Source organism: Talpa europaea, assembly GCF_964194135.1.
Source record: "Talpa europaea genome assembly, chromosome: X".
In the NCBI taxonomy this organism is placed as follows: domain Eukaryota; kingdom Metazoa; phylum Chordata; class Mammalia; order Eulipotyphla; family Talpidae; genus Talpa; species Talpa europaea.
Window position 1 is genome coordinate 23,180,163 of NC_140081.1, and position 16,420 is coordinate 23,196,582.

Here is a 16,420-nt window from a genome sequence, read left to right on the forward strand (position 1 = left end):
GCTCTAGAAAACAATTTGGCAGTTCCTTAAACAAATATAAAGTTACTATATGACCCAGAAATTCTATTCCTGTAGACCCAAGAGAAATAAACCAAAGGTACCAAGTGATGAGATAAAAATATGCATAGGTGGCTGTGAGATCCCAATAGAGTGACAGTTAACTGAGGCTAGAAAGTGTCTTGGAATCATTTAACACAACTGAATGGATATAGTTGAATAAAGGCTGAGGAAAGGCATCATTGATGAGGTGACACTTCAATTGAACCTTGAAGAACAAGGAGATAAAGAGAAGGCTGATGGCAGAGAAACAAGTGAGTTAGGATCCTTTGCAAACAGCCATATGAGAGTTAATAAGTGACCGAACCAGAAAGGGAGAAATACTTTCCAGTCTTTAATGTACATACAAATCACCTGGAAAATCTTGTTAAAATACAAATTCTGACTCTGGATCTGAGATGGAGCACTTCTAAAAAAAACTCCTCCTTGATGTCACTGCTGCTGGTCCATGAGACACACTGAGTAGCAATAGCGTAGAGATTTATTTGGGTGTGATAGGGGAAATGGAAGATGAAATTTTCAGAGAAACACAAGTTTTTTTCTGTCCATTTTTTTTTTTGAATCACCTATAGGATATCTAAGAAGGGAAGTCTGGTAGCTTTCCTTGGACAGAAGGGCAATCCGACTGACATCTGTCACTCATTGATCACCCTTGCTGATTTGGCTGATCTGGCTGACTGAATAAGTGTCCTGTTCCTCCTTTCCTACTCATTTGTCATCTCTCTTGAAGTTGTATGCTCAGCAGAAGAGGACAACCTTCTCCAATAGAGAACTTTTCTCCAGCAAGAGTATAGGAAGAGCTGCACTCTGCTGCTAGAACCTCCAAACAAGTTCTCAGGATCCATTTAGAGGTAGGGTAGTCAATCTTCCAAGACCCCAGACACATCCAAATGGGCCTCCGCAGGTGGCAGGCTACCCTTCTTTAAGAAACAAACAGACAAAAAAAAAATGGTTCCTGAGTGGAAGAGAAAGAAATGCCTGCAAAGGTGGTTCAGAAGGGACTACAAGAAATATGAGAAGCTGATTGGAAGAAACCATCATTTCTACAGGAAAAGTTTCAAGAAGGTGGGAATGAATGATGCCAAATGTTGCAGAGATCAGGAAGGAGCAAGACCAGAATCTAGACTGCAAGGAGTTGTGGTTCGAAAGGGAGTTTTTTGATTAGAGATAATTCAAGAGGATTGACTGAAAAGCATCCAAGAGAATGTAGCAGGAGACAGAAAGAAGTGTGTACTAAAGAGGGCTCCCTTTTTTCCTTTGTCTCTGCCTCCCTCTTCTCCCTATTAGCATTGTTATTAAAGGACTTTAGCTAGCATCCAAAAAGACTGAAAAGATATTACAGTGGAGTGTGGATTATTGATAAGTGTAGTACAGTTGGAGATCCTGGTTCCAAACAGTAGGAAAGATAATTTGTCTACTAAATTGAGAGAAAAAAAGGTAAAACAAAAATCACTGTCCTTCAGAAATCTGCTTAAAATTCCAATTTTCAGAAGCTTACTGTGCTAACCTCTCGTTCCTCTTCATTGCACTCTATGTGCGTCAGCCTGCCTCAGTCCATCCATTCACTAATTTTTATGAAAAATTTATTCCACCCAAGCATTTTGTATGCTCATTTTATTGAAGATGCAGTGTTCATGGAGCGTAGTCATGTTAGAGAAAAAAACTCTTTACCATCCTCCTTCTCGGGAGCCCCCTCCTCTGTCGCTCCAATGCAGCAGAGAAACTGTTCCCCTTGTCCTACAAATAGAATTCCCTTCCTAAGAGGAACCATGGGAAATAAAAAGTTTTCCACCACTTAACACAGAAATAAGTTTTTTTTTTAAAGATTTATTTATACAAGAACAGGGATACAGGCCAGATGCGCAGGAGGATAAGAGAGTTCACCAGAGACAGAGTGGGGAACAGAACAGGCAGACTGATGAAATACACTGCTGAGGGGAGCAGCGGGCGAGACAGGAAAGGTCTGCCGCACCATGTGGAATTCTTGCCGGCCGGCCGACCGGGATTGAACCTGTGCTGCAGAGGCTGTGGATAGCTTCACAGTGCAGTGCTCAACCGCCTGTGCCACCAGGGAGCCCCCAGAAATAAGTTTTTGATGTCGGGAATGAGCCAACTCATTCCTAAGAACAATTTATCTGCAAAAAAAGGAAGAGAGCTCCTTTGGAAGGAGTTCATTCGGTCAGAATTGAGTGGGAGGATGCTCTGGAAGTGTGGCGAGGGTTTGGTGTATTGGCAAATCCGCCTTTTTAGTTTTATCTAGAGTGATGTCTTGCCTGCTAATAAGTACAGCACATCCTCCCAAAACACACAACCTCATAGGAAATGAGGGTAGAATCATTAGGGCATGTTAGACTTCTATCAGGTATCAGTTAAATGGGCAGGGCTGCCAACGGATCCCCTCTGTGTTGCTTGTAGGATGATAAGGTTGGAAAATGGTGCAGAGGACTTATCTCCATTTAAGTCTGAATAATTGGGTATTTCCATGAGATTCATCCTAACCATCCCATAGAGAGCAGCTTAATTCTAGTGGTAGAAATGTACATTTCAAGCATTTTGTACAAATGTCTTGCTTCCCAAGTGTCTCTCTTTTCCCGGTCCCTTTCTATCTGTGACATTTTGCAATGAGCACCCAACAGTGGGAATGATGATTGAAGTCAGTGATTCAAGATCATTTCTTTCCAGTCTCAGAAGGCTTCAGCAGTTGATTGCTACTAAGCAGCAGTTGGGAGATAATTGGCTAATTTTCTTGATAGAGAAAAAGAGGTAATTTGAAGATAATTGACCTAACAAGAGAAAAATGGATAGATGCTTAAAAAAAGGTTTCGGTCTTTGCATTTTTAATAGTAACAAATAATTTGGAGTTAAAGTATCACAAATATGATAATATAAATACTGCACATATATGAATATTTACATTTTAATTCTATTTTTTTAGATAATAAATTTTATTGTTATATTCCCCATACAATTGCAGCCCCCCCATTCTGACCCCAATCCCTCCCCTCCCGCCCCCACCCCCCTAAAAGTGTCTCTGGTTCATAGTTTTTTGTTGATTTTGATTTTCACTTTCTTATAGTTATTCATTTTCCTGGTCCCTTATTTAAGTTTTCTAGATTCCTGCTATGAGTGAGACCATCTGGTATTTTTCTTTTTCTTTTTGGCTTATTTCGCTGAGCATGATCCCTTCCAGCACCATCCATGTTGCTGCAAATTGCATGTGTTTATCTTTTTTGAATGCTGAGTAATATTCCATGGTATATATGTACCACATCTTCTTGATCCAGTCATCTATTTTTGGGCATTTGGGTTGTTTCCAAAGCTTAGCTATTGTAAACAGTGCTGCTATAAACATAGGGGTGCAGGTGTTCTTTGGAATTGATGTTTCTGTGTCCTTTGGGTAAATACCTAGGAGTGGAATTGCTGGATCATATGGAAGCTCTATGTTTAGTAGGTCCAGAAATCTCCACACAGCTTTCCACAGTGGTTGGACCAGTTTGCACTCTCACCAACAGTGCAGAAGAGTTCCTTTTTCTCCACACCCTCGCCAACATTTGTTGTTGCTAGTTTTTTTAATATGTGCCATTCTCACTGGTGTAAGATGGTATCTCATGGTAGTTTTGATTTGCATTTCCCTGATGACAAGTGATGTTGAACATTTTTTCATATGCCTGTTGGCCATTTGCATTTCCTCTTCAGAGAAGTTTCTTTTTAGCTCTTCTGCCCATTTTTTGACTGGGTTATTTTCTTTGTTGTTGTTGAGTCTCATCAGCTCTTTGCAGATTTTTGTGATCAGTCCTTTATCATTAGTGTTGGGTGCAAAAATGTTCTCCCAGTTGGTGGGGTTTCTCTTTGTTTTTGTTATTGTCTCTTTTGCTGTGCAAAAGCTCTTTAATTTGATGTAGTCCCAGCTGTTTATCTTTGCCTTCACTATCACTGCTTTGGGTGATGTGTCTGTAAAGATGTCTTTGATGTGCAAATCACGTAGTGTTTCGCCTATATTTCCTTCTATATATTTTATGGTTTCAGGTCTTATGTCTAGTTCTTTAATCCATTTTGAGTTGATTTTTGTGTATGGTGTGAGGTAGTGGTCAAGCTTCATTCTTTTGCATGTAGCGACCCAGTTTTCCCAGCACCATTTATTGAACAAACTTTCTTTGCTCCAATGCATAGTCTTTGCTCCTTTGTCAAAGATTAGTTGACCATAAATCTGTGGGTTTATTTCTGGATTTTCTATTCGATTCCATTGGTCTTTATGTCTGTTCTTGTTCGAATACCATGCAGTTTTGATGATTATGGATTTGTAGTATAGTTTGAAGTCTGGGAGTGTGATGCCTCCATTCCCTCCTTTTTTTTTCAGGAGAGCTTTGGCTATTCGGGGTTTTTTGTGATTCCATATGAATTTCATCAATAATTGTTCTATTTCTTTGAAGAATGACATTGAAATTTTCATTGGAATAGCATTGAATCTGTATATTGCTTTTGGAAGGATGGCCATTTTAATAATGTTTATTCTTCCAATCCATGAGCAGGGGATGTTTTTCCATTTCTTTGTGTCTTCTTCTATTTCTTTGAACAGTGTTTTATAGTTTTCTTTGTATAGGTCCTTTATCTCTTTTGTTAGATTTATTCCCAAATATTTGATTTTTTTTTCAATAACAAAAGGGATGGTTTTTTTGATTTCTTCTTCAGATTTATTGTTTGTGTATAGGAAGGCTACTGACTTTTGTGTGTTGATTTTGTATCCTGCCACTTTACTGAACTGATTGATTAGTTGAATTAGTTTTTCTGTGGAGTTTTTGGGGTTCTCTATGTATAATATCATATCGTCTGCAAATAGTGATAGTTTGACTTCTTCTTTTCCTATTTGGATTCCTTGGATGTCTTTCTCTTGTCTTATTGCCCTGGCTAGGACTTCCAGTATTATATTGAAAAGCAGTGGTGAGAGTGGACATCCTTGTCTTGTTCCAGATCTTAATGGAATTGCTTTCAGCTTTTCACCATTGAGAATGATACTGGCTGTTGGCTTGTCATAGATGGCCTTTATGATGTTGAGGTATGTTCCTTGTATCCCAAGAATTTCAAGGGCTTTTATCATGAATGGGTGTTGCACTTTGTCGAAAGCTTTCTCAGCATCTATTGATATTATCATATGGTTTTTATATTTCTTTTTGTTGATGTGTTGGATAACATTGATTGATTTTCGGATGTTGAACCATCCTTGTGTCCCTGGAATGAATCCTATTGGTCGTGGTGAATTATCTTATGGATACATTGTTGGACTCTGATAGCTAAAATTTTATTGAGGATTTTTGCATCAGTGTTCATTAGGGAGATTGGCCTGTAGTTTTCCTTTTTTGTGTTGTCCTTGTTCGGTTTTGGTATTAGTGTAATGTTGGCTTCATAGAACGTGTTTGGTATTGTCCCTTCCTTCTCAATTTTTTGGAAGAGTTTGTGAAGGATAGGCACTAATTCGTCTCTGAATGTTTGGTAGAATTCATTTGTAAATCCATCAGGTCCTGGGCTTTTGTTTTTGGGGAGGTTTTTGATTACCATTTCAATTTCGCTAATTGTAATTGGTCTGTTTAGGTGTTCTATTTCTTCTTTATCTAGCTTTGGGTGATTGTAGAGTTGTAGGAATTTGTCCATCTCCTCTAGATTGTTAAACTTGTTTCCATATAACTGTTCATAGTAGTTACTGATTATTCTTTTGATTTCTGCTGTGTCCGTTGTGATTTCTCCTCTTTCATTGATGATCCTGTTTATTTGTGCTTTCTCCCTTTTTTCCTTTGTGAGCCTGGCTAGGGGTTTGTCTATTTTATTGATATTTTCGAAGAACCAGCTCTTGGTTTCATTGATCTTTTGGATTGTTTTTTTAGTTTCAATTTCATTTATCTCTGCTTTGGTTTTTATTATTTCTTTTCTTCTACTGGTTTTGGGGGTTTTTTGTTGTTCTTTTTCTAGATCTTTGAGCTTCGAGATTAGGTTGTTTCTTTGAGTTCTTTCTTGTTTCTTGATGTGAGCTTCTATTGCTATATATTTTCCTCTTATTACTGCTTTTGCTGCATCCCATACATTTAGGATATTGGTGTCCTCCTTGTCGTTCAATTCAAAAAATTTTTTAATTTCTTCTTTGATCTCCTCATTAGCCCAGTGGTCTTCCAGTAGTGTGGTTTTTAATCTCCATGAGGTAGGAAAGTTCCTTGCCTTCTTTTTATGGTTTATTTCTAGTTTGATGCCTTCATGGTCAGAAAAGATGGTTGATATGATTTCAATCTTGGTGTATCTGTTGATGTTTGTCTTGTGCCCCAGTATGTGATCGATCCTGGAGAATGATCCGTGTGCGCTTGAGAAAAATGTGTACTCCGTTTTTTTGGGGTTTAGTGTTCTATAGATGTCTGTTAAGCCCAATTGCTCTAGGTCCTTATTTAGAGCTTTGGTTTCTTTACTTATTTTTTGTCTTGTTGATCTATCCATTGTTGATAGTGGTGTGTTGAAGTCTCCCACTACGTATGTGTTTTCTCCGATGTCTGTTTTCAGAGAGGACAACAGTTGTCTGATATATTTTGGTGCTCCTTCGTTTGGTGAGTATATGTTAATGAGTGTTATTTCTTCTTGAAGTATTGTCCCCTTGATCATAATGTAGTGACCATTGGGGTCTCTTTTTATCTTTTTGAGTTTGAAATCTGTTTTATCTGATATAAGTATAGCTGTTCCTGCTTTCTTTTTTGGTCCATTTGCTTGTAGGATTGTTTTCCATCCTTTAACTTTGAGCCTATTTTTATCTTTTGAAGCTAAATGTGTTTCCTGGAGACAGCAAATGGTTGGGTTTTGTTTCTTAATCCAGGCTGCAACTCTATGTCTTTTTATTGAAGAGTTTAGTCCATTTACATTTAGAGATAATATTGATATGTTAGCATCTGTATTTGCCATTGTGATTGTCTTTCCTTTGATTTTAATTATTTATTCTTTTAATAGCTTTTTTTTTTTTGGCCTTCTTTCATTGTTATTCGTCCCTCTGAGGTTCTGGCTTTAGGACTCCTTGTAGTATTTTTTGGAGTGGGGGTTTAGTTGTAATGAAATTCCGGAGTTTCTGTTTGTCTGGGAAGGTCCATATTCTTTCTTCAAAGAGGAAGGAGAGCTTTGCGGGATAGAGTATTCTTGGTTGGCATATGTTTTCTTGGAGTCTGTTGACTATGTCCCTCCACTCTCTCCTTGCCCATAGTGTTTCTTCGGAGAAGTCTGTTGTCAGCCTGATTGGCTTTCCTTTGAATGTTATCTGTTTCTTCCCTCTTGCCAGCTTCATTATTTTTTCCTTGTCCTGGATTCTTGGGAGCTTTACTATTATGTGTCTTGCTGTATTTTTCCTTTCGTCGTGGAAGTTTGGTGTTCTTCTTGCTTCTTGTATATCAATTTTCAGCTCCTTCTTCACATTTGGGAAGTTCTCTTCAATTATCTCTTTGAATATTTTCTCTGTTCCTACATCTCTCTCCTCTCCTTCTGGTATTCCTATAACTCTTATTTTTCCTTTCCTCATGGAGTCAGATAGTTCCCGAAGTCTTTCTTCGTTCTTTTTCCTTCGTACTTCTCTTTCCTTTTCTGTTTTGGTTCTTTTTATTTCTGTGTCTTCAAGATTACTTATTCGTTCTTCCATTTCATCTATTCTGCTTTCATTGCTTTTCCCAGAATTCTTTAGTTCTTCCATTAATTCTTTGATCTCCTGCATTTCTTTTACTTCCCTCTTTAGGGACTCAATTTCTTTCTTCTGACCATTGTTTTCCCTCTCTAGGGACTCAATTGCATTCTTCTGATCGTTGATTATTTTTCCCTTATCATTGTTTTCCTTTATGACTTCTGTCAGTTTTTTAATCACGGCAATTTTAAATTCTCTTTCTGGAAGGCTCAGAAATTCTTCCAAGTTATTGTCGTTGCAATCTGGGGGCTGGTTTTCTTTTTGTGGTGTGCTTTTTCTCTGGAGAGTTGCTAGGTTGCGTGTGGTTCTTCTCCTCCCTACTGTCTGTTTTCTAATTTGCCGTATGCCTTGGGACACTGTGTTGTTGGGACTGGCCGGCATCTTGGGTGGGCTTCTCTGCTCCCCTCTGGTTCCTCCAGGAGTCATCTGTCAGTTTCAAGCAGTCTTTACTGGAGAAAGGTCCCTGTTCTAAAATGCCGATGTGGGGACACACTCCCCTGTGCGCCTGGTCTGCCCCGGCGGTGGGTTCCTGCTCTCCCTCTGGGCTTGGACTGCAGGCCAGAGGGGGTCTGGCGTGGGCGAACTTCCCCCGCTCACCTCTGGCTCCTGAGGAAGCCTTCTGCAGGTAGTCTTTACTGAAGAAATGTCCCTGTTCTAAAATGGTGATGTGGGACACACTCCCTGCGCGTCCGGTCTCAGGCACACTCTTCTGCGCGCCTGGTCTGCCCCGGCTGTGGGTGCTCGCTCTCCCTGTGGGCTCAGACTACTGGTCGGAAGGGGCCCAGTGTGGGCTAACTCCCAGCTGGCCACTGGGTCCTTCAGGAGTCTCTGCTGGCTTCAAGTCGCTAGGTGGCGCCAGAGATCTCTCCTAGAGCCCTTGGGGAGCTGATTTTCCACCCCGTGGGACAGGGAACAGAGCGGGGATGGTAGGGTACACCTCAACGGCTTTGGGGTGCTGTCTCTGCCTTGTGCCCCACCGTCGTGGGGAACCCACGCCCCTAATTTCGTGCCCCGGGTCTCAGTTCCAAAGCCCTCAGTTCCAGGATGCGGGCTATAGCCCAGATCAGTGGCGCGGGAATGGCGCCTTTTGAATCCCGCTCCCCTGCCTGGGCGCCTGGTTCCTGCTCACTCAGGGAGGGCCTCCGCGCGTCTCTCCGCAAGCCTAGGTTGCAGGCGCGGGGACCTGGGCAGCTGCGATCCGATCCGGATCCGCGTTTGCTTTTCAACCGCACTGCTTTTCAGTGCGATCCGCGCCGCTTTTCCGCGCAATCCCGATCCGTGTCCGGTTTTCCAGCGCGCCGCTTTCTGTGCAAGCTTACCGGGTGGCTGGGGCTGTGTGCTGGTGCTGGTCTCCTCCTGGGGGGCGGGGCTCTCTTTAATGGCACCTGGAGCTCACCTCCGCGGCGGATCCTGCAGGGTTCGCCTCAGCTCCCGTTCACGGGGTGTGGTGGCTGCAATAGTTCCTTTCCACTCACAGTCCCGCTTGCTGCGTCGTTTGTTCTTGTTGGCCGTTTTGGTTTGTTGTTTTCCTCCTCTCTGCCGGTCGGAGAGTGCCGCCTCTGTGGGCGGGGGAGGGGAGCAGGGTTCTGTGCTTCCCTCCCTTCTAGTCCTCTTTTATGGCCACTTTCTTCTTCGGGTAGTTTGCTGGCGTCACCCGTTTATCTTCCGTGTCCCAGTTCTCACTGGGACCTGCCGCTTTTCCTCCCTATTAACTTTTTTTTTAATGGGAGATCTTACTCGCAGCGTCTCTTCGCTGCCATGTTGCTCCGCCTCTACATTTTAATTCTTCATGATCATCTCACCTTCTGTCTTTGAAGTATTTTTCTTTTCTTTTTTTTTTAAACATTTATTTATTTATACAAGAACTGGGGTACAGGTCAGAGGCGCCGGAGGGTGAAAAGATCCACCAGAGACAGAGTGGGGAACAGAACAGGCAGACTGATGAAATACACTGCTGAGGGGAGCAGTGGGTGAGACAGGAGAGGTCTGTCACGCCATGGGGGTTTCTCCCGCTGGCCGGGAATCGAACCTGCACTGCAGAGGCTGCGGACAGCTTCACAGTGTGGTGCTCAACCCGCTGCACCACCAGGGAGGCCCATTGAAAAAAGCATAAGGACTAAAAGGAAAGGATTAAAATCTAAATCCTTAGGGTGCTTAAATTTTACACGTTGTAACCACATGTGTAAAAATATATCACCATTATGTATTTGCTTTACAATGTGCTGCTGAATTAATCTCTTAAAAAAAAAAAAAAAAGCTGGGCATCCCCTGGTGGCGCAGGCAGTTGAACACCACGCTGTGAAGCTGTCCACAGCCTGCAGCGCCGGTTCGATCCCGGCTGGCCGGCGAGGGTTCCACATGGCGTGGCAGACCTCTCCTGTCTCACCCGCTGCTTCCCTCAGCAGTGTATTTCATCAGTCTTCCTGTTGTGTTCCCCACTCTGTCTCTGGTGAATCCTCTCACCCTCCCGCACATCTGGCCTGTCCCCCAGTTCTTGTATAAATAAATAAATAAATCTTTAAAAAAAAAAAAAGCCCCAACAAACTCAGTCCATTTACCTTCCAGTCCACTACTGTGGTAGTGTTTCTGTCCTTCAAATTGGATTAGTAGAAAACAGTGTTTCTAATGAATTTTATTGATGATTTAAATCGGTGCCAAACAACTGTGAGAAAAGTTGATGCTTGGATTAAGGTTGAACTTTTCCCAGGCAAGTAAGTACCAAAACTTCAAAATTTTCATGCTCACCAACTGTAGATGGTTTTCCATTGATTCAGAACTTATATAAGAAAAAGATCCTTTATTCCCATGCCCTTAAAATTACAGGTAGAGACAATTATGTCACGTGGACATTTTATGTTGACAAGCAGGCATGAAAAGTACTATTATCTCAATTTTATGAGTGACATAACAGGAATCTAGAGAACCTAAATAAGGGAGCAGGAAAAAGAATAACTATAAGAAAGAAAAAATCAAAACCAACAAACAACTATGAACCAGAGACACACTATGGGGGAGGGGCAGGGAAAGGAGGGATTGGGGTCAAAATAAGGGGGTTGAAATTGTATGGGGAATATAAATGTAAAATGAAAAAAAAATGAAAAAAGAAAAGAAAAGAAAAAAAATTTATGAGTGAGAAAACACAACCTAGAGAAATTGTCATTTCCCCAGTGTAACCTGATAAGACAAGAGCAAAACCAGAGCCAGACTCTTCCTAGATCCAAGTTCTGCCTCCCATCCCTTATTCTACTGTCTGGAGGCAGTGGCAGCCTGTAAATGATGATGTTTGTTTCACTGTACAGTCTGTGTTCATGGGTCAACAGCACATTTCTTAGATAACAGAACTCAGGACAAAGTGTTATGCTCTGGAACACGTCACCCTGCTCCATTGACATGAGACACATCTTGTCCTCCCCCTAACTTCTGTTTCATGTAAACTAGATAGACTGATGAAGCCATTTTAGGAAAGAATCAGTTAGACATGTAGTTGTACCTAGGCCAAGCAGACTTCACCAGCTGGAAAGTGCTGTCAGGCATGGTGAGCAGATACTTACAGCGTGTCTGCTGCAGCAGGATTCTTGGCGGGGTAATACTTGGGCCTCCCCTGGTGGCGCAGCAGTTGAGCGCTGGGCTTCGAAGCTGCCCTGCAGCCTCTGCAGCACCGGTTCGATCCCGGGTTGCCGGTGAGGGTCCCACATGGCGCGCAGATCTCTCCTGCCACCCGCTGCTCCCCTCAGCAGTATACTTCATCAGTCTGCCTGCTCTGCTCTCCACTCTGGCTCTGGTGAATTCTCTCACCCTCCCATGCTTCTGACTGTACCCAGTGCTTGTATAAATGAATAAATAAAATCTTTAAAAAAAATTTTTTTAAGACTTGACAGTGCTCTTTTTCTTCTCTCCCAGGTCTCTTCATGTTCATATCCCTGTTGTCCATTGTATACGGAGCTTTGCGCTGTAACATCCTGGCCATCAAGATCAAGTATGATGAATACGAAGTCAAAGTGAAGCCTCTGGCCTATGTCTGTATCTTCCTCTGGAGGAGCTTTGAGATTGCCACTCGAGTCGTGGTCCTGGTCCTCTTTACCTCCGTCCTGAAGGCCTGGGTGGTGATGGTCATACTCATCAACTTCTTCAGCTTCTTCTTGTACCCCTGGATCCTTTTCTGGTGCAGTGGCTCTCCGTTCCCTGAGAACATTGAGAAAGCCCTCAGTCGGGTGGGCACCACCATTGTGCTCTGCTTCCTCACCTTACTCTATTGCGGCATCAACATGTTCTGCTGGTCAGCTGTGCAGCTAAAAATCAACAACCCCGACCTCATTAGCAAGTCCCAGAACTGGTACCGGCTCCTGGTGTACTACATGCTGAGATTCATTGAGAACGCCTTCCTCCTGCTATTGTGGTATCTCTACAAGACTGACATCTACATGTATGTGTGTGCGCCTCTGTTGATTCTGCAGTTGCTAGTTGCGTACTGCATAGCTGTTCTATTCATGCTTGTGTTCTATCAATTCTTCCATCCTTGCAAAAAGCTCTTTTCCACCAGTGTTTCTGAAGGTTTTCAGCAGTGGCTAAAGTGTATTTGCTGTTTCCCCAGGCGGCAGAGACCCCGTGAGTCTATAGCAAAGACAGATGTGAGACTAGCAGGAGTCAGCAATGAGATACCTTCTAGCAGTAAAGTAACCTCTGTGATCAACCAGACCGGGTATACTGAGGAGTTCTACTCTGCTTAATAGGACTTGAGTTTCTTGGGACACTGACATTGTTTTCTGGGTTGATTTCTGTTCTTCACACAAGTGATGAGTCCTGCACAGTTAACAAAGCAGGATGTTCATCTCACCTCCTTGTGGTTCACTTCCCTTTAGAGAGTTCTTGCTTGGGCATGTGGGCACTATGGAAGAAGCTAGGGAGACCCTGTAGTGTTGGAGGCTCAGCGTAAGGCACTACCATTCATACTTGACCATATTCTCCCAGGCTAACTGACCTTTTCACTGCCATGATGTCTGAGTTAGACTGGTTAGATCCATCAGGTAGAGTGATGAAAGGGACTTTCGTTTTTCTGGTTTTCTAGACTACTTGTCTAGGTTGCCTAATGTTTATTATCTCTGAGCATACTTATCACCCAAGAGCTGTCCTGATGACCAGAGAAGGTCCCTGGAGTTTTGCTATCAGCAACATCATTTCTGTCAGAGTTTTCAGAGAGAGCTGTTCAATTTTGGGTTTTAATAGATAGATGTTCCATTATTATCTCATTAGGGTTCTTTGTACATAACCAACTGTAGCCACCTTGGACTGATGTCTCTAAATGATTCAAAAGTCTAGATTTAGAGACTTTATTCCTAAGAATAAATGGATACAAAATTGAATTGTAAACATGGTTATGGAAGCCCTAGAATTTTAGGAAAGTTGTTTCCTTCCCACATGTTGAAGAAATTCTGGATCAAGGGAGTTATTAAAATATCTAAATGTTGTAGGCTTTTATAAGCAGGATTCTTACCTTCTCTGGATGGTAAAAGATGTGAATCTACTAGACGGTAGTCTTAAACTTCTTCAAAGTTCAGTATTGCCCATTAATTCCAGGAAAGTTCTAGTAGAATTTTCTAGGGTTTGCCTTCTGAAAAAGGAATGTACTAAAATTCATAGTCTTCACACACTCTCTTCCTTTCCTGTCAGGAATTTTTTGTTCTAGAAAATGTCACAGAAATCTCTCACTTAGCTCAGGTATATAGGCCATTTTAATTTCTATTATTTGAAAGAAAAGGGTTTACTTCCCTCTGCCCCCCACCCCAGTTAGATATTAACTTTAGAAACTTCCATATTATAGAAAGAGATGAAATGACCACAGGACTTTTGTCTTTATCCAAATGCATTTAGTTTGGCGTGATTGTGAGCTACTTTGAACAAGATTTCCAATTTATCCTTCTGCACTCTCCCCTCTTCAATATAATATCTTTTTGTCTAAACCTTATTTATTTCATAAAGGGATTGTGTACCATATCCTCAATTATCTCGGGAAAATGCCTGGATCCAGTGACATTATTTCTACTATTAAAACCTTTGTAGTGAAATATCTGGAAACAGGTGAGCTGTCACTGAGTAGGCTGGACATTGCAGGTCAGTCAGGGTTGACAGTTAGCGGATTCTAATGACTAAACTTTCCAACCTGTCCAGTTTCCAACAACCAGTCTATCAGGGAACAGATTAAAAATGGTAAGTTTGAGTAAGTTTGTGGTCAGAATTAGACAGGAGGAGATACTGGTATTTAATAGCCTTCATTTGAGGCCCGTCTTAAGAACCACTATAAACTCTGAACCTTCATTACTTTTTAATGTAGAGGACAAGTAAGTATCTTGAGTAACCTCAAACCAAACTAGTAGTGACTGTCTGTGACAGTATCCCAGCCCAATTATAAGCCACATTTCTAAAGACAAAAAGAATTGGTAACGAAATTGTGCATTTTGTCATCTTTAACCCTTGATACAAAAATACTCCTCCTTTGGGGTCATCCATGTATGTCCATCCACTCTGGGGGAGAGAAGTCACTTTTTTTTCTGCATGGTGAAAATCTTAAGTCATGGTGAACTGAAAATTTTTGTTTTAAAATGATACCTTGAAATGACAAATTAGTTTAGACTGCTGAGCTAGGTTGCCCTGAAAACAAACAGCAAATTCCCTTGTGTCTTGAGAGTTAAAATGTATTTTTCAGCTATAATTCTTATTTTTAAAACCTGTAGTGCTTTGTGTTTCCTCTAATTAGCTATAGGCCATAACTTGTCATGCCAGCTGCTCCACCTGAATCACTCATTTGGCTGGATGGAGATGAAGTATTCCTCAGAGTATATTGAAATAGCATCTTCAGACATGTTTAGACTTTCTCTTCAGTGTAGACTGATATCTCCTTGTCCAGCCCTACAAGCTACTGAATTGCCCGATACCTCAGTTTCCTCACCCGCCAAATTGGATGATATACCCGCCCAACCTACCTCACAAAGTTGTCAGAAAGCTCTATTTAAATAATAAGTGTGAAAATGCTTTGAAAACATTTGTAAAGTGCCATGTATATTTAAGGTGTTGTTGTTATAGTTATTCAAATCCATAAACAGGTTATGATTACTGTTAGACAAGAAACAAGTAGTATCATCCACATGAGTGTCTTGAGTCAATATGATGGCCTTTGGCCTTGTGGAAGGGCAAGTGTACATGGTCTTTACTCCGCTCTTGTCCCTTATCATCAGTTGTTTGCAAAATTTAGCACCCAGACACGTATCTCTTGAAGGGAAAAGACCCATTGAAATCTGGTAAATTGTCTTTGATGGCAAATAAATGTATCACTTTTGTATCGATTGTCATTCATAACATTCAAAGCAGCAGCTTTTATATTGTGATTTACATCTGGAAAGTGATCCTGCTAGACATCAACTGAATGTGGGCACAACCTTTTCAGCCTTGTAAATGGGAAAATAAACATTAAAATTGACTGTAAAATATAACATTTCCTTGGAAACCACCTTAGAATATTAGTGCTGTGGTTATGAGTGTGTCCATACTTCTCAGACAATAAATTGTGGATGTGAAGTTTTGTAGGCTGCTTCTTTGCAGTCATGACTAATAAATATTGTGTATGTTTTCTCATATAATAAATTAATTTTTCAGTTTCTCCATGTGGTTCATTCCTTATACAGTCTATATATCCCTTATACAGTCTATATATTCCTTATACAGTCTATATATACAGTCTATATTTCAGGGGCTATCTTAAAAACAAAAATTTGAGAATAATTTCATTGTGATTAATTGTGGTTTTGTAACATCACCTGGAAATTTACTGTGTGAGATGAGAAATTTGAGAGCGCTAGGATTCTGCCTTGAAAGACACCTGCAGGCTTTGGAATCTCTTCTGTTTCATAAGCATTTACTGTAAATGCTTATGTTAAAGCTGTGCTGTTAAAGCTGTACCTAGCGATACAAAAATGAGACCATATATAACTCTAGACCAACACAACCTGCTTCGTCAGCCATGTGAATCTACTCAGTTCTCTTTATTTAAAGTTAGGAGTAAGCTTTAACTTCCCTGAGTCCTGGGAAAACTACAGCAGATTTTGAAAAGTTATTTGAAGAAAACATATACTTGTCATTAATACTAATAGCTTAAAATCATAAATTTAAAATGTTTACTGGCAAACCATGTGTTATTCATGGATAATCATTTTAGGCATCAAGTGTTTACCATTTAACATGTGAGCTTGAAGTTCATGCCACACGTCTACCCACCCCCATGATAGCTCTGTTTTTCCTGGTTTAGGCCCAAGTTTGTAAAGAAGGCAGTGAGGAGAATATTTATTATTCCACTATGACCATATTTCTCCAAGTGCCCCTCTTTCCAGGGAACTATATTCTCTATGAATGTCTTTCCAGCTCAGAAATGTCAACTACACACTATGATTAAATGAGTAAAGTTTTGAGCCCTTTATCTTTTCCAGAAAAGGGTACTTTATAGAGCTGGGAGTCCAGAAACAACCCCAATCCCTTCATTCCTAGCCCATGACAAACCCTGTCATGCCCCTCATGTGCTAAGAAGGTGTGCCAGCTGCAGAAGGCTGCCCTTGGTCTCATTCTTTGTCTCCCTCTCTGTGGAGTTATCTCTCTGAAAATCATTAAGTCACGGAAGTCTAAAACAGC

General features: G+C 41.1%; 1 protein-coding gene across 1 annotated transcript in view; it reads left to right on the top strand.

Annotated features, from left to right (window-relative positions):
- Positions 1-12,474, top strand: part of XK (X-linked Kx blood group antigen, Kell and VPS13A binding protein) — a gene marked incomplete at both ends in the record, with an annotated part of 46,636 nt that extends 34,162 nt beyond the window's left edge. The window contains one exon of the mRNA XM_084258896.1: positions 11,648-12,474. Coding sequence (XP_084115022.1) covers positions 11,648-12,474 — 827 coding nt within the window. The remainder of the gene's footprint in view (positions 1-11,647) is intronic.
- Positions 12,475-16,420: the final 3,946 nt, after the last annotated feature.